At 38.7% G+C, this 24,263-nt stretch overlaps 1 protein-coding gene across 1 annotated transcript; it reads left to right on the top strand.

Moving 5' to 3' along the window:
• Window positions 1-5,275: 5,275 nt before the first annotated feature.
• Window positions 5,276-9,378, top strand: Samt2 (spermatogenesis associated multipass transmembrane protein 2). Its single transcript, NM_001037167.1, has 3 exons — window positions 5,276-5,311; window positions 5,781-5,844; window positions 8,586-9,378. Exons 2-3 carry the CDS (start codon window positions 5,816-5,818, stop codon window positions 9,298-9,300), a joined length of 744 nt encoding a protein of 247 aa, NP_001032244.1. The 5' UTR covers window positions 5,276-5,311; window positions 5,781-5,815; the 3' UTR covers window positions 9,301-9,378.
• The last annotated feature ends 14,885 nt before the right edge of the window (window positions 9,379-24,263 follow it).

Genomic DNA, 24,263 nt, shown 5'->3' with positions numbered 1-24,263 from the left:
AAAAATGCGAATTGATCCATTCTTATCTCCTTGTACAAAGTTCAAGTCTAAGTGGCTCAAAGATATCCAAATAAGACCAGAGGCACTGAAATTAATAGAGGAGAAAGTGGGGAAGTGGGGAAGAGCCTTGAAGATAGGGGCACAGGAAAAATTTCTAATCAGAAGAGCAATGGCTTGTGTTGTAAGATCAAGAATTGACAGAAGGGACCTCATAAAATTGCAAAGTTTCTATAAGGTAAAAGACACTGTCAAAAAAAAAAGGGAACAAATAGATTGGGAAAGGACTTTTACCAATCCTAAATCTCATAGGGGCTAATATCCAATATATAAAAAGAGCTCAAGAAGTTGGACTCCAGAAAATCAAATAACCCCATTAAATTATGGAGTACAGATCTGAACAAAGAATTCTCAACTGAGGAATGTTGAATGGCTGAGAAGCACCTGAAAAAATGTTCAACATCCTTAATCATCAGGGAAATGCAAATCAAAACAACCTTGAATTTCCACGTCAAACCAGTCAGAATGGCTAAGATCAAAAAGTGGGGTGACAGTTGATGCTGGTGAGGATTTGGAGAAAGAAGGAACACTCCTCCATTGCTGGTGGGATTACAAGATTTTACAACCACTCTGGTAGTCAGTATGGCCATTTCTCAGAAAATTTGACATACCAGAAGATCCAGCAATACCTCTCCTGGGCGTATACCCAGAAGATGTTCCAACTGGTAATAAGGACACATGCGCCAATATGTTCAAAGAACCCTTATTTATAATAGCCAGAATCTGGAAAGAACCCAGTTTACCGTCAACAGAGGAATGGATAAAGAAAATGTGGTACATTTACACAATGGAGTACTGCTCAGCCATTAAAAACAATGAATTCATGGAATTCTTGGACAAAAAGATGTATCTGGATATCATCATTAGTGATGTAACCCAATCATAAAAGAAGTCATTAGATATACTCTCATGGATAAGTGGATATTAGCCCAGAAACTTAGAATACCCAAGATACAATTTTCAAAACACAAGAAATTCAAGAAGAACAAAGACCAATGTGTGGATACTTCATTCCTCCTTAGAATAGGGAACAAAATTGCCATGACAGGAGTTACAGAGACAATGTTTGGAGCTAAGACAAAAGGATGGACTATCAGGAGACTACCCCAACCGGGAATCTATCCCATAATCAGCCACCAAACTCAGGCACTATTGCCTACACCATCAAGATTTTGCTGAAGGGATCCTGATATAGTTGTCTCTTGTGAGGCCCTGCCAGTGCTTAGCAAATACAGAAGTGGATGCTCACAGTCATCTATCGGATGGAACAGGAGCCCAATGGGAAAGCTAGAGAAAGTACCCAAGGAGATGAAGGGGTCTGTAATCCCATAGGTGGAACAACAATATGAACTAACCAGTACCCCCAGAGCTCATGACTCTGGCTGCATATGTAGCAGAAGATGGCCTAGTCAGCCATCATTGGGAAACGAGGCCCCTAGGTCTTGCAAACTTTATGTGCCCCAGTACATGGGAAGATCTGGGCCAAGAGGTGGTAGTGGGTGGTTAGGGGAGCAGGGCACGAGGAGGGTATAGTGGACTTTTAGTATAGCATTTGAAATGTAAAAAAGAAAATATCTAATAAAAAAAAGAAGACAGCCACTAGAACAGAATTCTACCTATAACAACAAAAATAACAGAAGCAATAATTAATTTTCCTTAATATCTTTTATATCAATGGACTCAACTCCCCAATTAAAAGACATAGACTAACAGACTGGCTACATAAACAGGATCCAACATTTTGCTGCATGCAGGAAACCCACCACAGTGACAAAGACAGACACTACCTCAGAGTAAAGGTCTGGAAACCCGTTTTCCAAGCAAATGGTCCTAAGAAACAACCTGGAGTAGCATACTAATATCAAATAAAATCGATGTCCAACCCAAAGTTATCAAAAAATAAATAATAATATGAGGGGCAGTTCATAATCATCAAATGTAAAATCTTCTAAGATGAACTCTCAATTCTGAATATCTACACTGCAAATGCAAGGGCAACTACATTCATTAAGGAAACTCTAGTAAAATTCAAAGCACACATCATACCTCACACAATAATAGTGAGAGACTTCCACACCCCACTCTCATCATTGGACAGATCCTGGAAACAGAAACTAAACAGATATACATTACAACTAACAGAAGATATGAAACAAATGGATTTAAAAGATTTCTTCAGAATATTTTATCCTAAAACAAAAGAATATACCTTCTTCAAGAACCTCACAGTACCTTCAAAAATTGACGATAAACCAGGTTATAATCCAGGCCTCAACAATACAAAAATATTGAAATTATCCCATGCATCCTTTCAGATTATCACAGAATAAGGCTGATCTGCAATAACAGCATAAATAATAGAAAGCCAACATTCATATGGAAGCTGAACAACACTACTCAATGATACCTTGGTCAACGAAGAAATAAAGAAAGAAATTAGAGACTTTTTAGAGTTTAATGAAAATGAAGCCACAACATATGCAAACTAATGGGACACAATGAAGGCACTCCTAAAAGAAAAACTCATAGCCCTGAGTGCCTCCAAAAAGATACTAGAGAGAGCATACACTAGCAGCTTGACAACATATCTAAAATTTCTAGAACTTAAACAAGCTGACAAGTTTAATAAAAGCTAAGATGAGCAATTAGTTAAGGGAGAGGTTTTGTGAAAGCACAGATTTTAACAGAGGCTAAATCAAGCACTTGGCCGGAGAAGGAGGTATACACATGCAGACAAGTTTAACAGAAGCTAAGACAAGCAGTTAGGTTGAGAAGGGGTTACAGACTAATTTTTTTTATATATATAGAAACTCAGACAAACAGCGCGAGAAAGATGTTTGTTTATACAAAACTGTTTAACAGAGCAAGAAATTGGAACCTGTTATTTGAGGGTGGCACTGGGTCTTGGGATTGGCACCAGCATTTGAAGAAGAAGCTTATAGTTTATCATTTGGATGGATCACCCATCACTACATTTTACATGAAGTTTACTGGAATCAACATTTTATTTTTGTACATCCTTAAGGGAGCTTGTCCTCTATCATTTTCTTTCTAGAAACAATGAGATCAGCCTTCTAGGATTCAGTCCTTAATGTAGGCCTCTGCTATCAACTTACCCTCAAAATTTGTTTCAACTATGCTTTCACAGTGTTACACATGATCCTGTAATTTGTAAAGAAAAGGGAATTATTAAACACCCCAAACAGACCAAACAGATATAGGCTTCAGATCTTGTTACCTTCAGTGCATCCAAAATCACTACAAGGTATTTTCATTCAACCAAAATCATTGAAAACATGAATTACACCTTTCCCTCAAACATCTTTGATACTTGATTGCTCAATTTAATGATTAGAAATTCATGTTCCATGATTGTCTGACACAATTCCTACTATTTCTTCAGGTATAGGCTAGACATTTCATGGACAAGAGGCGGTGTTTGAGCTTGTGGTAATATTTCTGCCTTGGGAACAGAATGTTTGGATAGCAGTTGTCAGGTACCACTACATGCCTCTTGATTGTTTGCTTGTTTTATGCCTCAGGTGAAACAGGAGAAGCATGATGCATTGTAAACCCGTTACATTCAGACTCCTCTGAGTACAGAGGCAAGTTCGGGAACTGTTTTGATAATAAAGTGAGGCTGATGACAGGATTTATTTTCCTGGAAGAATCAGATTTCTGGGCATGTTTGTGAGATAATATTTAGGTTAGGTTTACTAAAGTACAGAAATCTATGCTAAATATTGGTGACATCATTCTTTGGGCAGTGGTGTCAGACTACACAAAAAGAAGAAACCTAGAAAAGCATAGACATTAATAGCTCTCTGCTTCCTGAGAGTAAATACAGAGTAACTAGAAACACTATGATTCTTACAGTCTACTTTAGGTGCTGTTACTCTACTCTCAAACTGTGACCCAAGAACACCCAAATACTTACACCTTCCATCACTTGCATGTAATGGGTATTTGTCACAGAAATGAGAAATATAAGTAATAAAGAAAATTGGTCTTTGGAGAATTCTTTACTGTTAATATGAACAATCTGGTGACATACCTCATAAGTTTTTGGAATTAGTTCTTGGGGAAAATCTGGAAGTATTTGGAGCTGTATCCCAGAAAAGCATGTCAATAGCTGTAAAACAGTTTAATTGGCTATTCTGTGGGGAGGGTATAATGGCAGCACGATGAGAGAAATGAGAATGAGGGTGCTCATGAGGATTCTAAAAGGATCAAGAACTGAAAGTTGAAAAAATGAAAGTGGTCAGTCATCTTCCATCCTGGCAAAGACCTGGCTGAATTGTGACTGTGTCTGGAAAATATGAAAACTGCAAAACTTAACTATGTAGACTAATTTATTTGTGGAAGAAATTTCAAAGTTAGATATAATTCAGAATGTGGCATAAGAAATTTTCAGGACTGTGGATCAACTCCATAATGTAAAGAGCTCCAACTGAGTGTAAGAACAAATCACTTGGTATGCAGAAAGAGGCTGCCAACAATTAAAATTGCAAGGAACTTATTGACCTAGCTGACAGTCACATAGAGCCCCCCCCTCTCTCTCTCTCCAAATTATTATAGTATCATGTAACATGTAGTCAAGCAGTTCCAATAAAGGCTGTCTAAATGGAAGGTCCATGAATAGAGTAGTTGTTCCATCAACAAGCTAGATTTTTCAGCTGGCCTTCAGTATATTCCAGAATCAAAAAAGAGTAAGCTTTAATTCTGGTATAGGAATGGACATGATTGCCAGAGTGAGAGCATGCTGGAAAGATAGGAAGTGTCTGCTAGGACCTTTATACATGATGCCAGCACAATATCTGTTCCAGGTTACTACTGGATCTTCTCATGTCCAAAGTTGTTCATTACATGCGTATCATTTCATTTGGAGTCTTCATTAGAAGTGTATCATTATACTTAAAATGATTTAATTAAGAAAACAATCATTAAAAAGTTTGATCAGTCATTTGAATTTTAGTTAATTGAACATGTGGTCAAGTGAACTACCAAGAATATTCTTCACAGGTTCATTTAAAATCAAATAGGCTATTTAACTCTTAACTAAATAATGCATGTATTTTTAACTAATTTGAGAGACTTCATCTCACAATTTATGTGTGCCCATTTGAACCTCATCATTGCTCAGGACTTTTCCCCTAGTTCTAGTAGTCATGGAGACATAAGAATGTGTACATTCTTATTTCTCTTATGGTTAGCAGTCACTAACATTTGAACTTCCTAGAAGAGACATAAAAAGGTAAGAATTATATACTTCCACGTGCGTTTCATTAGTCTTTACTATCTTACAACAGAGAGCACCAAAGAAGACCTCTGACATATAGGTCAGGCTACTGTTATATATTAGTTCCACTTGAGTAAATCTTCCTGAATATCATAAGTGTCAGATGCCCAATGTGTGAATACTTTGCCTTCATGCCCTGCATTTTATAACTAACTGATATTGTACTTGTGAATTATTGACTCTGTGTTATTTCCTATGTATTAAATGAGACTGATAGCAGCATGGGTAAGATTTGAGTGTCACTACTATCCTGAGGTGTTTAAAGTAGGTTCAAGATAAGAACAACATGAGTTATTAATGCAACTATTTGTGCGAGTCCAACAGTAAGCAAGACTTTGTTATGCGCAGTTAATATGTGCCTAATAGAACATATTTCATTTAGTTTCTTTAGCACTACTTGTGACTCTTTGTTCGATATTTCCAGTGACTTAGAAGACTGGTGATATTGTCATCCTCCAAATGGATTGCTATACCCTCAACACTAAAAGGTAAAGTATGACATAAGAAGGCTTTCTATTTGGTTCTTTACAAAAATCTCATATCTACCCTTGGATTTCAGACAAGAACATTACCACATCCTGGAAAGCTAGCTAATTTGTCTGGCAAAAAATTATTCTACATCCTACTTTCATTTCTCCTTCAAAGCATATTGGTCATGTAGTCTGCTACTTCAGATGAGACTTGACAAGAACGAGCTTATGTTGATTCCCAATCAATTTCCATCAATGGCAAGCCCATCATGTTTATTATATTTCCCAAGTGGTACTTTTACTCTCTTGACCCTTTTAGAAAGCACATTCCACAGGACACTTTGGAATTGTGGTTAGTTGACAGTTAATCTCTCCTTTAAATGAGATTTCCTAGTACAGAATCCTCAACCTTCTGCATGTCTAATGGCAATGATGTTATGTACATTCTGGAATCGCTGATGTTCTTTTCCTTTTCCTTTTCTCTTAAAGAATGCATCAGGATGTCATCTCAATATGATTTTTCTTACTTTCCTTTTAGTACACTCATAGACCTTAATTGACAAAGCTAAATAAGTTTTTTTCATATTAAAATATAAAGTATTATTTTGTCAGTCAAAGTTGATATTGGATCAAAAACCCTCTAGATCCGTTATATGTTGCATAACAATGAAATCAGTTTTCACAAAGTGCGATATTGAATAAAAAGTGGATACAGAATGCACATATTCATTATTCCTCATTCTTTACATACTTATAATAGTTTGATGATATAGGAATTCAACACACTATGTCAAACTTTAGGAAATCAGCATCCTACCATGAAATTTTATACGATACTCATTATAAATAGAAATTTAAGTATATGTTCATGTGGATTTTAATAATGAAATATTACACATATTATTCCACAGAAATGCACATCTATTAGGATAATATCTAGAGAATTATAACAATGTCTTCTCCTTGATCCAATTAATATACCTATTGTTCCATCATGTTCAAATCTTTGGGTATTTAAAGAAATCACGTATGCTTTTGCTTGACTTAAATGGGCATACCATGTGTATTATTTTTCTTTTGTCTCTTTTGTCTCAAGGTTTATGCAGATTTTAAAGTGCCCTTGTAAGTATTATGTAATAATCAGCTACAATAAGTGGAGCATTCCCCTGTGGTTATTATGTATTTTTTGTTTGTTTGTTTCTCAAAGAATTCTGCAATAAGCAACACATTAGATCAAAAGTAAACAAATTCACCAAATAGGAGTAGATGGCAGGAAATAATCAAACTCAGGGCTGAAAGCAACCAAGTGGAAACAAAAAGAACTATTCAAAGAATCAACCAAACCAGAAGCTGGTTCTTTGATGAAATCAACAAGATAAATAAACTCTTAGCTAAACTGACTAGAGAACACAGAGACAGTATACTAATTAACAAAGTCAGAAATGAAAAGGGTCACATAACAATAGAACACAAGGAAATCCAAAGCATCATCAGATCCTACTACAAAGGATTATACTCTACGAAACTATGAAACATGGTGAAATGGAAAACTTCCTGAACAGATACCAGGTATGATAATTAAATCAAAATCAGATAAATGATCTAAACAGTCTGATATCCCCTAAAGAAATAGAAGCACTCATTAATAATCTCCCCAAAAAATGAGCCCAGGACCAGACGGGTTTAGTGCAGAGTTCTATCAGACCTTCAAATAAGACCTAATTCTAGTTCTTCTCAAACAATTCCACAAAATAGAAACAGAAGCTACTCTACCCAATTCATTCTAACAAGCAACAATTACTCTGATACCTAAGCCACACTAAGATCCAACAAAAAAAGAGAACTTCAGACCAATTTCCCTTATGAATATTGGTGCAAAAATGTTCAATAAAATTCTTGCAAACCGAATCCAAGAACACATGAAAATGATCATCCATCAAGACCAAGTAGGCTTCATCCCAGGGATCCAGTGATGGTTTAATATATGGAAATCTATCAACATAATGCACTATATAAACAAACTCAAAGCCTAAAATCACATGATCATCTCATTAGATGCTGAGAAAGCATTTGACTAAATTCAACATCCATTCATGTTAAAAGTCATAGAACGATCAGGAATCCAAGGCCCATACCTAAACATAATAAAAGCAATATACAGCAAACCAGAAGCCAATATCAAACTAAATTTAGAGATGCTTTGAGCAATCCCACTAAAATCAGGGACTAGACAAGGCTGCCCACTTTCTCCCTACCTATTCATTATAGTACTTGAAGTCCTAGCCAGAGCAATTAGACAACAAAAAGGAGATCAAGAGGATACAATTGGAAAGGAAGAAGTCAAAATATCAGTATTTGCAGATGATATGATAGTATATATAAGTGACCCTAAAAATTGTACCAGGGAACTCCTAAACCTGATATACACCAACATCTTTAATGGTATTTCAAACTCTTAAAGCACCACAAATTTAGGTATTGAAATGGATAACAAACATCATAGCAAAATTTGAAGGATAGTCTGAAATCATTTTCCAAATATCTTACAATGGAGATGCCTGCCACAATCATAGATCACAAGTCTTCTTACTCATAATTAACTAGTGTATAGAAGCCTAAAGTGTGTATTGCTCACTTAAATACATCATTGAGATAGCAGGGGCATGGAATGAGTACTTTGTACCTACATACTATGACTCATTCAGTTTTCCACATTTGTGTTCCTGGTTGATTCTATAATTGTATTGTCTCATCTTCAGATTTGCAGGATTGGAGTGGATCTTCAGAGTGACTGGCTTCATTTGCAGCCTGTTATCTTTGGGGTTTGGAATAATTCTTGCAAACAGCAAATACTGGCGCCTCTGGGAATTTGACAATAATGTTGTCCAGCTTGTTTACATCGGACTTTGGGAAGCTTACTACCATTGGGAATTTAACTTCTCTGGTACTGAAACCATAATTCTGGTACACAGCCCTGTCAACTCGACCTGGACAATTTCACCTGAATTTCAATATGCACGGAACCTGATATTACTGGCAATGCTGATAAAACCTGTTGTTGTGATTTTTAGCTCAGCAGCCCTTAGGGTCAGCATAATCAAAGCCTCAGTCCCTGAGATTCAGATAGTGTGCTACAAGTGCTCTGTCTTAATTCTGATCCTCAGCAGCCTTTGTACCATTATTTCTGTGACCTGGAACCATGTAGTAGATCTCTATGGCAACACCACCCTTGACTTTCCACCAACCTTTCCAGTTAAGAAAGAAGCCCTAATTAAAAAACACAACACTCATGTGTTTCCAATGGGGCTTGTGACAACCACTCTGTCGCTCTTTGGTGTGATTATGTTCCTCTATGAGATAAGGTCACTGAAAGTTCAGAAGAAGCTGAATGCCCAGCATGTTTCCAAACAATCTGATGACAGGTCCATAAATGAGCATGCTTGTGTTTGCCAAATGTGCCAGGAGACTCCCTGACAAAATTTTCTACACCACACAGTACTCATGTAATTATTTTCTCAGAGAAAATAAAATATCACAATGATGTTCAGTGTATGTCTGAAGCTTTTATCTTCTTCCTGTTGAATGTGCTGCCTTCCTTAAAGGCATTCACATCCTAAACTGTGCATTTTAAGACGATGTGTTCAGGCATAAATCAAGGAACCAAACCTAAGTTACAGGTTTGTTTAAAAAAATACCATTCAAGTATTTAAACATGCATCAGAGTGGGGGCACTTAACACCTAACGTGTACTGAATGCAGAGCAGTACTTGAAGCCTGTTAGCACTGCTGAAAATTCTTCTTCTTGAATAAAAGAAGACAAACAGTTCACTGGGTATTCTTTGTGCTCTTAAGACTCCCCTTGATGGAATTTTCTGAAATTCCCAGTCATTTCCAATGTGTTCTGATGAAGAGAAGTGTTCCAGGTAGGGAAAAAATGGGTAGGATATGGGCATGATTCATGTATATGGAAGCTCTCTGAAGGTTAGAGTATTAGACTAAATATTCCAATGTCCAAAATAATGCCATGGATCCACTCAGTACCAAAGAGTAGACAAGTGCTCCCAGAGAAATAATGAAATATCCTCTCCAAACCAGGGAGATTTGGAGGGTGCCAATGTTTTACTTCAGCAGAGGAGACAAAGAGTCAGCAAAACAAGGAAGAGAATCAGGAGATTATATTTCAGGGAATCTCACATCTCTGACTGACTAGCAATTTGATTGTTTCTGCAGCTCTGACTGACTAGCAATCAGACAGTTTATTTATACACCTTTCAGAGAACAACGAGAGACTAATGGGTATTTATGAAATAGAGATTACATGTTTGATGTTTTTCATTATTTGCCCAGGGTTACAAATTCAGCCACAGTTGGAAAATACAAGAACATATTTTATTTTTATTATCAGTCCTATGCCTCCAAATTAAAGACACTAAAGATTGCCTCTTCCAAATGAAACAAATGTATTACATGATGACTTCTTTTTTGGCCAGCTCTGTTTCCAGTTTTAAAGTACCCCAGCAAAACAGAAATTATCTGAATGAGTCTTTTTATATATATCAAATTGTAATATCTAATTTCTTGTATTATATGTTTTACAATCTATACTATAAATAGGAAAAATAGTTTCATCAATTTCAGTTATTTACTGAATTCTATTGCTCTATGGAGTATACCCTGTAAGACCCTAAACCTTTAAATTATGCTTTCAAAGATCTTCAAGTGTGATGTAAAGGGAAGCCTTTAATCTGTAAATTAATGTCATGGCTTCTCAGGGTTTGTCAATTATCTGTGTTAACCCTATACCAATTGCACTGTATGTGTTTGCTCTGGGTCAGACACCTCAAGATTTTTCCTGGATTATTGACCTCATCTAGCCATCTCAAGGGCATAAGGAAGACTTGCAAGTAGGGCCAGATAAAGTTAGTCTTAGAATTTTCATAGAAATATGCAAACATAATTTTCTCATGAAAAGGCACAAAATGAATTATAATGCAGAATGTCCTCAAGAATGCAACAAGCAGAGACCAAAACCCAAAAGTGAGAGATTGAATGACAGTGGTCGCAGCCTTCAGCATGATTTTGCTTGAAATGGGTCAAGCAGTTTTGCTGGCTTCATGTCTCTCACTGTTTCCAGAAGAAATGGCTGTGCCACCTGAGTTTAGATGTATTATCTTATGATATCCTTCTCTCTTGGGTTGGTTGATATTGATGATTTAAACTTACATTGTTCTCTAAAGTTTTCATTTAATTGTCACAAGAGTGTTAGTGTGGGCAATGACTGCCTGCTCAGTTGACTAAAAGCTGGCCAAGTTATTTTACCTTTGCCCTGCTCCATACAAAGGATAAACAAATACAAATAGATAATCCATAAGCCAACTTTGTGGAACACTTAACACTGTCATGGCTGTCTTCCTTAGTACCTTTGTTCCCATTCTTCAGCAGGGTGAGCTTCTGAGTGTGTGTTGTGCTGTGTATATATTTACTCTCCATGAATCCTGGTCTTTGACTGTCTTTTACACAAAACCACTGTATTAGATACTTGATTAATTGCTGTAATAAAGAAAAAAAAACTTGACATAAGCAGCTCAATATAGGAAAGGTTGTAGTCATGGAATTCCTGTGCAGGTATGGCAGTCAGAGTAAACATTTTTAGGGAAACCCTGTGTGTGTTTTCCCCCAAAGCTCTTGTCTAATTCATTGTGGGAATGGATAAAGTATGACCTTCAAAGAAAAAAAATAGAAAAAAGTCAAAACATAAAGTGCCAGTGGAAGAGAGAAGAAAGCCAAACAGAGGTAAAAGCTTTTACAGTCATGTTAAGCCATTTGCATATCTTTCAAATAAAGGCAAATTTATACTGTTAGATGATCTCTATAATATATGGCTGTGCTCAGTTTGCAAGTTTTTCAAATATTTTGTTCAGAATTTTTTTCATCAGTTTTCATTAGCAAGAATAGTCATTTTTTCTGTGTTGAATAGTTCTGGTATTAGAGAAATATTGCCTTGTAGAAGAAGCTTTTATGTGATCCATCTGTTTCACTATATCAATAATTTGAGAAGTTTTCATTATAGATTTGAAAGATTCTGCTAGGAATCTGTTTGTCCTCCCTATTAAAGTTTTAGTCTCTTCAAAGTTTAACTTTGGTGAACTGGATGACTCTAGAAATTCATTAATATCAATTGTAATATCTCACTTCATAGCCTAGATGGTTTTAAATTATCTCTTTTTAGAAACATTTTTTTAGGAATATCCTGTGAGGTTATTTTGTCTAAAGGTAGTGTCTAATTTATTGTGGGAATGGATAAAGTATGAGCTTCAAAGAAAACCAGAAGAAAGGCAAAACATAAAGTGATAGTTGAAGAGAGAAGAAAGCCACACAGAGGTGTCAGGTTCAAGAGAGGGAGAGCAAATGTGGCAGACTCGTGCCCAGTTTTGAAAGTAACCGAGATGTGATGGTTACAGACATAAAGTAACTACTAGTGTTCTGAGCATGGTCAAAAGCAACAGTCTCCAATATTGAAAGACACAAAGGATGTGAATCTGTGCATCAAAAAATTCAAGTTGTATATTAACACTGAAGGACAGAAGCACCAGCTTCAGAAAATAAAATAGGATAAAAATGCAGAGTTTATCTGAACAGATACACTCAGTTCCCATCAACAGAATGAAAGGGACCCCAGAGTTCTCCTTGAAGGTATGGGTCATTCTTTTTTTATTACGTATTTTTCTCAATTACATTTCCAATGCTATCCCAAAAGTCCCCCACACCCTCCCCCCCTCACTCCCCTACCCACCCATTCCCATTTTTTGGCCCTGGCATTCCCCTGTACTGGGGCATATAAAGTTTGCCTGACCAATGGGCCTCTCTTTCCAGTGATGGCCGTCTAGGCCATCTTTTGATACATACGCAGCTAGAGTCAAGAGCTCCGGGGTACTGGTTAGTTCATAATGTTGTTCCACAGATAGGGTTGCAGATCTCTTTAGCTCCTTGGATACTTTCTCTAGCTCCTCCATTGGGGGCCCTGTGATCCATCCAATAGTTGACTGTGAGCATCCACTTCTGTGCTTGCTAGGCCCCGGCCTAGTCTCACAAGGGACAGCTATATCACGGTCCTTGCAACAAAGGCTTGCTAGTGTATGCAATGGTGTCATCGTTTGGAGGCTAATTATGGGATGGATCCCTGGAAATGGCAGTCTCTAGATGGTCCATCCTTTTGTCTCAGCTCCAAACTTTGTCTCTGTAACTCCTTCCATGGGTGATTGTTTCCACAGACAAGTAGACCAATGGAATAGAATTGAAGACCCAGAAATGAACCCACACACCTATGGTCACTTGATCTTCGACAAGGGAGCTAAAACCATCCAGTGGAAGAAAGACAGCATTTTCAACAAATGGTGCTGGCACAACTGGTTGTTATCATGTAGAAGAATGCAAATTGACCCATTCATCTCTCCTTGTACTAAGGTCAAATCTAACTGGATCAAGGAACTTCACATAAAACCAGAGACACTGAAACTTATAGAGGAGAAAGTGGGGAAAAGTCCCGAAGATATGGGCACAGGGAAAAAATTCCTGAATAGAACAGCAATGGCTTGTGCTGTAAGATCGAGGATTGACAAATGGAACCTTATGAAACTGCAAAGCTTCTGCAAGGCAAAAGACACCGTCAATAAGACAAAAAGACCACCAACAGATTGGGAAAGGATCTTTACCTATTTTAAATCATATAGGAGACTAATATCCAATATATATATAAAGAACTCAAGAGGGTGGACTCCAGAAAATCAAATAACCCCCTTAAAAATGGGGTGCAGAGCTGAACAAAGAATTCTCACCTGAGGAATACCGAAAGGCTGAGAAACACCTGAAAAAATGTTCAACATCCTTAATCATTAGAGAAATGCAAATCAAAACAACCCTGAGATTCCATCTCACACCAGTCAGAATGGCTAAGATCAAAAATTCAGGTGACAGCAGATGCTGGCGAGGATGTGGAGAAAGAGGAACACTCCTCCATTGTTGGTGGGATTGCAAGCTTGTACAACCACTCTGGAAATCAGTCTGGTGGTTCCTCAGAAAATTGGACATACTACTACCGGAGGATCCCGCAATACCTCTCCTGGACATATATCCAGAAGATGTCCCAACCGGTAAGAAGGACACATGCTCCACTATGTTCATAGCAGCCTTATTTATAATAGCCAGAAGCTGGAAAGAACCCAGATGCCCCTCAACAGAGGAATGGATACAGAAAATGTGGTACATTTACACAATGGAGTACTACTCAGCTATTAAAAAAAATGAATTTACGAAATTCCTAGTCAAATGGTTGGACCTGGAGGGCATTATCCTGAGTGAGGTAACCCAATCACAAAAGAACTCAAATGAAATGTACTCACTGGTATGTGGATATTAGCCCAGAAACTTAGTATAGCGAGATATAAGGTACAAGATGCAAAACACATGAAACTGAAGAAGAACAAAGACCAAAGTGTGGACACTTTGCTCCTTCTTAGAATTGGGTCATTCTTTTTATAGTCTCCTGTGGGTGTACCTCAATCTGGATTCCCACTCTTCCCTTAATGCTTTGTCCACCCAGCTATCTTATATTGGATAAGATCTTTTTTCCTCCACCTAAGGTCAGTTTTAAAATTATTTTTATAAAATTAATTCATTTTTATACTCCATTTTCCATTCTCTGCACCCCATCCACCTCTGACTTTTCCACATTCCACACCTCTCCCCCCTGCCTCCACATGGATGCCCCCACCCCCCACTCCACCTGACCTCTAAGCTTCCTGAGGTCTCCAGTCTCATGTGGGTTAGGTGCATCATCTCTGAATGAACACAGATCTGGAAGTCCTTTATTGTATGTGTGTTAGGGGCCTAATAACAGATGGTGTATCCTGTCTGTGTGGTGGTCCAGTGTTTTAGAAATCTCAGGGGTCTAGATTAATTGCGACTGCTGGTCCTTATACAGGATTGCCTTTCTCCTCAGCTTCTTTCAGCCTTCCCTAATTCAACAACAGAGGTTATCAGATTGTGTCTATTGGTTGGGTGCAAATATCCATATCTGACTCTTTCTGCTGCTTGTTGGGTCTTTCAGAGGGCAGTCATGACTGGTACCATTTTGTGAGTGTTCCATAGCCTCAGTAATAGTGTCAGGCCTTGGGACCTTCCCTTGATCTGGATCCAACTTTAGGCCTGTTGCTGGACTTTCTTTTCCTCAGACTCCTCTCCATTTCCATCCTTGTAATTCTTTCAGACAGGAACAATTATGGGTCTGAGATGTGACTGTGGGATGGCTACCCCATCCCCCACTTGATTCTCTTTCTTGCTGGTGGAGGAGTGCTCTATAAAGTTTACTGTCCCTACTGTCAGGAATTTCATCCAAAGTCCCTCCCTTTGATTCCTGAGAGTCTCTTTTTTCCCACACCTCTGGTACATTATGGAGGGTCCCCCGCAGCCCCCCCCCAAAACACCCAACTTCCCATTTCCTGATGTTGACTGTTTCTGTTCTTTCTGCTTGCCCTCAGAGCTTCAGTCCTTTTCCCTCACCAATACCAGATCAGGTTCCCCTATACGCCCCTCCTACTCCCTCTCTCCTGTCCATTTTCCCTCCCAGGTCCCTCCCCCCTTCCCCAATTGGGGTTGCTTTCTTCTCTCTCCCAAGTGGGACTGAGGCCTCCTCACTTGGGCACTTCAGGTTGTTGACCTTTTTGTGTTCTCTGGATTGTATTTTGTGTATTGTATACTCTTCTTTTTGGCTAATATCCACTTATTACTGAGTACATACCATGCATGCCCTTTTGGGTATGTGTTACCTCACTCTGGATGATATCTTCTAGTTCCATCTATTTGCCTGCAAAACTCAGGTTGTCCTTATTCTTAATAGCTGAGTAGCATTCCATTGTGTAAATGAACCACATTTTCTGTATCCATTCTTCTGTCGTGGGACATCTAGGTTGTTTCCAGCTTCTGGATACCACAAATAAGACCACTGTGAACATTTAGGAACACATCAACCTGTGGCATTGTGGGACTTAGCTATATTGATTGGTGTGAAGTGGAATCTCATGTTCATTTTGTTTTGAATTTCTCTGATCATAAGGACTTTGAATATTTCTTTAGGTGATTCTCAGCCATTTGGGTCACTTCTATTGTGAATTCTTGATTTAGTTCTATACCCCATTTTATGATTGGTTTGTTTAGTATTTTGGTGATTAACTTCTGGAGTTCTTTATATATTTTGGATATTAGCTCTCCCTTGGATGTGTGGTTAGTGAAGGTTTTTTTCCTAATCTGTAGGTTACTGATTTGTCTTATTGACTATGGCCTTTGATTACAAAAGCTTTTCAGTTTCATATGGCCCCATTTATCAACTATCAGTCTTAGAGTATGAACCATTGCAGTTCTGTTTAGGAAATTTCCTCCTTTGCCAATGAGTTCATGACTCTTTCCCACTTTCTATTCTATTAGAATCAGTGTGTCTGGTTGTATTTTGAGGTCCTTGACCCACTTGAATTTGCGCTTTGTACAAAGTGACAAATATGGTTCTATTTTCATTCTTTTACATATAGAGAGCCAGTTATACCAGCACCATTTATTGAAGATGCTTTCTTTTTTCCATTGTTTATTTTGTACATTTTTGTCAAGTGTCTGTGAGTGGTTTTATTTCTGGGTCTTTAATTCTATTCCCTTGGTCAACGTGTCTGTTTCTGACCCAATACCATGCAGTTTTTATCAGTATTGCTCCGTAGTAAAGCTTGAGGACAGAGATGGTGATTCCCCCAGCTATTCATTTATTTTTAAGGATTTTTTTCACCACTATTCTCATTTTTTTTGCCTTTTCAGATGAATTTGAGAATTGAACTTTCCATGTCCTTGAAGAATTTTGTTGGGACTTTGATGGGGACTGCCTTGAATCTATAGATTGCCTTGAATCTATAGACTGCCTTTGGTAGGATGGCCATTTTCATTATGTTAATTCTGCCAATCCATGAGCATGGGAGATGTCTCCATATTCTGAGATCTTCTTCAATTTGTTTCTTGAGAGACTTGAAGTTATTGTTTTACAGGTCTTTCACTGGTTTGGTTAGAGTTACCTCAAGATATTGTATATTATTTGTGGCTGTTGTGTAGGGACTTGTTTCCTTAATTTCTGTCTCAGCCTGTTTATCCTTTGTATTAAGGAAGGCTACTGATTTGTTTGATTTAATTTTATATCCCACTACTTTTCTGAAGTTTTTTTTATCAGCTGGAGAAGTTCTCTGGTAGAATTTTTGGGGTCACTTATGTATACTGTCATATCATCTTCAAATAGTAATACCTTTATTTCTTCTTTACCAATTTGCATCTCCTTGATATCTTTTGTTGTCTGATATTTCTATCTAACACTTCGTGTACTATATTGAATATATTCAGTTTGCAAAAATTTTATTGAGTATTTTTGCATTGATATTCATAAGTGAGATTGGTCAGAAGTTTTCTTTTTAGATTGGGTCCTTATGTGGTTTATGTATTAGAGTAATTGTGGCTGTATAGAACAAGTTAGGTAGTTTTCCTTCTGTTTCTATTTTACGGAGGAGTTTGAGGAAAATTGATATCAGGTCTTCTTTGGAGGTCTTGTAGAACTCTACACTAAATTCATCTGGCCCTGGGCTGTTTTGGTTGAGAGGTTTTTTTATTCACTTCTTCTTCTTTGTGTGTGTGTGTGTGTGTGTGTGTGTGTGTGTGTGTGTGTGTGTGTGAGATATGGGCCAGTTTAGATAGTTTACCTGCTCTTGATTTAACTTTGGAATGTGGTATCTGTCTAGAAAACTATCCATTTTGTCTAGATTTTCCAGTTTTGATGAGTTGATCTGGTGAATTTTTGAAAATTTCCTCCATTTCTGTTGTTTTGTTTCCCTTTTTCATTTCTGATTTTATTAATTTGGATAATGCCTTTTGGTCCTTTAGTTAGTTTGGCTAAGGGTTTATCTATCTTGTTGATTCTCTCAAAGCACCAGCTTTTGGTTTTGCTGATTCTTTTTATTGTTTTCTTTGGTTGGTTTCAGCCCTGTGTTTGACTTTTTTCTGCCTTCTACTCCTCTTGAGTGAGTTTGCTTATTATTTTTTTTTTTCTAGCGCTCTCAGGTATGCTGTTAAGTTCTTAGTGTAAGATCTCTCCAGGTTTTTTCTCTTTTCTTTTTAACCAGGGTACTTAGTGCTATGAAAATTCCTCTTAGCACTTCTTTCATTGTGTCCCAAAGGTTTGTGTATGATGTTTCAACGTTTTTATTAAATTCCAGGAAGTCTTCAATTTCTTTCTTCAATTCTTCCCTGGCCAAGTTGTCTTTGAGTAGAAAATGTTTCACTTTCTATATGTATGTGGGCTTTTTGTAGTTTTGCTGTTCTTGAAAACCATCCTTAAGCCACGGTGATCTGATAGGACGCTTGGTATTATTTCAGTCTTCTTGTATCTGTTGCAGATTGTTTTCTGACCAATTATATGATCGATTTTGGAGTAGGTTCCATGAGGTACTGAGAAGAAGGTGTATTCTTTTCTTTTAGGGTGAAATGTTCTTTAGATATCTGTTAAATCCATTTGGTTCATAACCTCTCTTAGTTTCACTGTGTCTCTTTTAGTTTTTGTTTCAATGACCTATCCATTGGTGAGAGTGGGGAGTTGAAATCTCCCAATATAATTGTTTGAGTTCAATGTGTGTTTTGAGTTTTAGTAAACTTTCTTTTATGAATTTGGGTGCTCTTGCATTTGGAACATAGATATTCAGAATTGAGATTTTCTCTTGGTGGATTTTTCCCTGGATGAATATGAAGTGTCCTTCCTCATCACACTTGATAACTTTTGGGCTAATGTCTATTTTCTTAGATATTAGGATGGCAACTCCTGCTTGTTTCCTGGGACCCTTTGCTTGGAAGACTTTTTTCTATCCTTTTACTCTGAGATAGTGTATGTGCTTGTTATTGAGGAGTGTTTCTTGTATGCAACAAAATGCTGCATCTTGTGTGTGTATTCAGTCTGTTAGGTTATATCTTTTTAAAAATATTTTATTAGATATTTTCTTTATTTACATTTCAAATGTTATTCCCTTTCCTAGTTTCTCCTCTGAAAATCCCCTATCCCTTCCCCTCTCCCCCTGTGCCACAACCCACAAACTCCCATTACTGGTCATGGCATTTCTCTATTTTGGGGCATAGAACTTTCACTGGACCTAGTTACTCTCCTCCCATTCATGACCAATTAACCATACTCTGCTACATATACAGCTAGAGCCACAAGTGCCACCATGTATTTTCCTTGATTGATGCTTTAGTTCTAAGGAGCTCTTGGAGTACTGGATAGTTTACATTGATGTTCCTCCTATGGGATTTAATATACCTTCAGCTCCTTGGGTACTTTCTTTGTAGGTATTTTCTTCATTTATATTTCAAATGCTATCCCAAAAGTCCCCCATACCCTCCGCTCCCACTCCCCTACCCACCAACTCCCACTTCTTTGCCCTGGTGTTCCCCTGTACTGAGGCATATAAAGTTTGCAAGACCAAGGGTTCTCTCTTCCCAAAGATGGTCGAGAAGGCACTCTTCTGCTACATATGCAGCTAGAGACACAAGCTCTGGGGGTACTGGTTAGTTCATATTATTGTTCAACCTATAGGGTTGCAGAAACCTTTAGCTCCTTGGGTACTTTCTGTAGCTCCTCCATTGGGGTCCCTATGTTCTATCCAATAGCTGACTGTGAGCATCCATTTCTGTGTTTACCAGGCACCGGCATAGCCTCACAAGAGAAGGCTATATCAGGGTCCTTTTAGCAAAATCGTGCTGGTGTATGCAATGGTGTCAGCATTTGGAGGCTGATTATGGGATGGATTCCTAGGAGTACCAGTTTCTAGATGATCCATCCTTTTGTTTCAGCTCCAAATTTGTCTCTTTAACTCCTTCCATGGTGTTTTGTTCCCAATTCTAGGAAGGGGCAAATTGTCCACAATTTGGTCTTCGTTCTTCTTGAGTTTCATGTGTTTTGCAACTTGTATCTTGGGTATTCTAAGTTTCTGGGCAAATATCCACTTATCCGTGAGTACATATCGCGTGAGTTCTTTTGTCATTGGTTTACCTCACTCAGGATGATACCTCCAGGTCCATCCATTTGGCTAGGAATTTCATAAATTCATTCTTTTTAATAGCTGAGTAGTATTCAATTGTATAAATGTACAACATTTTCTATATCCATTCCTCTGTTGTGGGACATCTGGATTCTTTCCAGCTGCTGGATATTATATTACATGTTATATTATGAACATAGTGGAGCATTTGGACTTCTTGCCAGTTGGAACAAATTCTGGATATATGCCCAGGAGAGGTATTGCGGGACCCTCTGGTAGTAACTATGTCCAATTTGCTGAGGAACCACCTGACTGATTTCCGGAGTGGTTGTACAAGCTCGCAATCCCACCAACAATGGAGGAGTGTTCCTCTTTCTCCACATCCTTGCCAGCATATGCTGTTACCTGAATTTTTCATCTTAGCCATTCTGACAGGTATGAGGTAGAATCTCAGGTTTGTTTTGATTTGCATTTCCCTGATGATTAAGGATGCTGGACATTTTTATCATGTAATTCTCAGGCATTCATTATTCCTCAGGTGAGAATTCTTTGTTTAGCTCTAAGCGCCGTTTTTTAATGGGGTTATTTGATTTTCTGGAGTCCACTTTCTTGAGTTATTTACATATATTGGATATAAGTCCCCTATCTGATTTAGGATTGGTAAAGATACTTTCTCAATCTGTTGGTGGCCTTTTTTTCCTCAATGACAATGTCTTTTGCCTTACTGAAGCTTTACAATTTTATGACGTCCCATGTATTGATTTTTGATCTTACAGCACAAGCAATTGCTGTTCTATTCAGGATTTTTTCCCATGTGCCCATATCTTCGAGTCTTTCCCCCACTTTCTCCTCTACAAATGTCAGTGTTTCTGGTTGTTTTCCAGCATTTCATTCTGAGGTAGTATCTATCTTTATCCCTGAGATGGACTTCCTGTAAGTAGCAAAATGTTGGGTCCTGTTTCTGTAGCCAGTCTGTTAGTCTATGTCTTTTTATTGGGGAGTTGAGTCCATTGATATTAAGAGATATTAAGGAAAAGTAATTGTTGCTTCCTATTATTTTTGTTGTTAAATTGGCATTCTGTTCTTGTGGCTGTCTTCTTTTAGGTTTGTTGAGAGATTACCTTCTTGCTTTTTCTAGGATGTGGTTTCTGTCATTTTATTGTTTTTTTTTTTCTGTTATTATCCTTTGAAGGGCAGGATTCGTGGAAAGATAATGTGTGAATTTGGTTCTGTCCTGGAATAATTTTGTTTTCCATCTAAGGTAATTGAAAGTTTGGCTGCGTTGGCATTTTTGTTCAATTAGTGTCTGTATGACATCTGTCCAGGCTCTTCTGGCTTTCATAGTTTCTGGTGAAAAATCTGGTATAATTCTGACAGGCTTGCCTTTATATGTTACTTGACCTTTTTCCCTTACTGCTTTTTAATATTTTATCTTTATTTAGTTCATTTGTTGTTCTGACTATTATGTATCGGGAGGAATTTCTTTTCTGGTCTATTTTCTGTTTGGAGTTCTGTAGGCTTCTTGTGTGTTTATGGGCATCTCTTTCTTTAGGTTTGGGAAGTTTTCTTCTATAATTTTGTTGAAGATATTTGCTGGTCCTTTGAGTTAAAATCTTCATTTTCATATACTCCTATTATCCGTAGGTTTGGTCTTCTCATTGTGTCCTGGATTTCCTGAATGTTTTGAGTTAGGATATTTTTGAATTTTGCATTTTCTTTTATTGCTGGTCTGTTGTTCTCTATGGAATCTTCTGCACCCGAGATTCTCTCTTCCATCTCTTGTGTTCTGTTGCTGATGCTCGCATCTATGTTTTCTGATTTCTTTCCTAGGGTTTCTATCTCCAGCGTTGCCTCACTTTGCGTTTTCTTTATTGTGTCTACTTCCATTTTTAGTTCTTGGATGGTTTTTTTCAATTCCATCACCTGTTTGGTCATGTTTTCGTGCAATTCTTTAAGGGATTTTTGTGCTTCCTCTTTAAGGTCTTCTACCTGTTTAGCAGTGTTCTCCTGTATTTCTTTGAGTAAGTTATTAAAGTCCTTCTTGATGTACTCTACCATCATCATGAGATATGCTTTTAAATCCAGGTCTAGCTTTTCGGTTTTGTTGGGGTGCCCTGGACTGGGTGAGGTGGGAGTGCTGGTTTCTGATGATGTTGAGTGGTCTTGTTTTCTGTTAATATGATTCTTACATTTACCTTTCACCATCTGGTAATCTCTGGAATTGGTTGATTTAGTTGTCTCTGGTTAGAGATTGTTCCTCTTATGATTCTGTTAGCCTCTATCAGCAGACCTGGGAGACTAGATCTCTCCTCTGAGTTTCAGTGGTCAGAGCACTCTGGGCAGGCAAGCTCTCCTATTACAGGGAAGGTGCACAGATATCTGGTGTTCGGACCTCCCTCCTGGCTGAAGATGAAGGCCCAAAACAGGACCTGTCCCAGAAGCTGTGTTGCTTTGGCCTCTCACCAAAGCTGTTAGTTTCTGTAGTCCACACTCTCACCTGTGCAGACTACTCTCTGCGGAGTCCTGGAACCAAGATGTCTGCCACTGATGCTCAGGCCAAGAGCTTCCGGCCCAGCTGGACCCTATCCTCTGGCCGAGAAAGTGGCCAGATGTCTGGGGCCCGAAAAGGGGGCTGCCTCAGAAGCTCTGTGGCTCCTGCCTGTCCCAGAAGCTGTTAGCTTCTGTAGTCCACACTCTCACCATGCAGAATACTCTCAGCGGAGTCCTGGAACCCAATTTGAGCTTTTCTATAGTTACTTTAATGAATGTGAATGCCCTTGCATTTGAGCAGAGATATTCAGAATTTAAATTTCATTTTGGAAGTTTTTACATTTGATGAATATGAAGTGCCCCTCCTTATTTATTTATTGTGGGGAGCGGGTGTGGCGGCAGTCCCAAAGGCGCCAGGGACTGCAGCTAAGTCATATGACTTGCACCTGACTTCCTCATATAAGACACAAACATCTTGAGTGCTGCGCAGGTGTACCAGGATACTGGTGAATCCAATTTGATGGAGATATGCCCCTGCTGCCCTGATTAGCTGAAGCCTCGTGACTGGCGAGGGGGTGTGGCCTGCTGTGCGTGGATGGGAACTGAGAGAGAGTATAAAAGAGTGAGAGGCCCAGGGTTCGGGGGAGATATAAAAACAAGGGAGATATAAAAACAAGGGAGATATATAAACAAGGGAGATATAAACAAGGGAGATATATGGAGAAAGAAGAAACAGGACTGAATAAATGTGTGCAGAAGGATCCTGTAGCAGCGTCGTTCTTCCTGGCCAGTTGGGGGCGCGCTCGAGAGTTGGTGCTGAGACCCGGGACGGGACGAGAAGACCCGGAACGAGAAACCCGGGACAAGAAACATCTTCAGGCACAAGCGAAGACCCCCTGCTACAGGGAGGATTCAGAACTGCATCACTGGGAAGGAGCGGTTAATAAAGTGTTCCCGTAAAACAGACTGTTGAGAAGGATCCGGCGTGGATTCAGAACTCTTCAGCTGGGGAACGGTACTGATGAAGAGAAAGAAGAAAGATGAAGACTGAATAAACTGCTGTTAGAAGGACTGGTGGTCGTGTCGTTCTTGCTGGTCGAGAGCAGGCGCGACAATTGGTGGCCCGTACGGGGAACCGACTCCCCCACCGAGTTCAGAACTTTCAGCAGTCAGTGGTTGCTGGCAGGGTAAGTTCACGGTGAGTGAAACTTGCGACCCCAGGAGTTTGGGAAGGACCTCTGATAAAATAGAGGTGAGCATAAAGTTGCCAGCAAGCAGGCACAAGGTAACGAAAGGTTCCCGGCTTTGGGACAAGTTAAGGTTCCTGGTTTGGGGACAAGTTAAGGAACTATGATAACCTCAGTGTAGTGATCAATAGATCCTCGCTGTGTAGTTATGCTTTTTTCTCCCATTGACCCTTTGTGGGTAGGTCTGATAGTTTTGGTCTTGTTTGTTCTGATATATGGACTCTGTTACTGTTTGAAACTGTGTGTAGAGGCAGTCAAGACAGGTCAGAAAATCCTTACAGAGCAACAAGAAAGTATGTCGGAAGAGGAGAAGGGCTTAAAAAGAAAAAGGAAAAAGAAAGAAGACACAGTGTTATCAGGTGGACAGAAAGGACAAAATAAAAGAGCCGAGGTGGAGGAGGAAGGCGAATTAGCTTCTGTGCCTCCTCCCTATGCCTCCTCAGCAGCCACCTATAGGTGGACCTTCTGTCCAGAGATTTGGCGTATTGACTCCCCAGATGGACACACAGGTGATTGAGGTTATGGTCTCATCACCACGAGGTATTGTGTCCATCCCCCCTGGGGATCGAGTAGATCAGGTGTTGACGTGGGCGAGAGG

Source organism: Mus musculus, chromosome X (genome assembly GCF_000001635.26).
Source record: "Mus musculus strain C57BL/6J chromosome X, GRCm38.p6 C57BL/6J".
In the NCBI taxonomy this organism is placed as follows: domain Eukaryota; kingdom Metazoa; phylum Chordata; class Mammalia; order Rodentia; family Muridae; genus Mus; species Mus musculus.
Note: the sequence above shows the minus strand (reverse complement) of the source record. Positions and strands in the feature narration are given on the sequence as shown.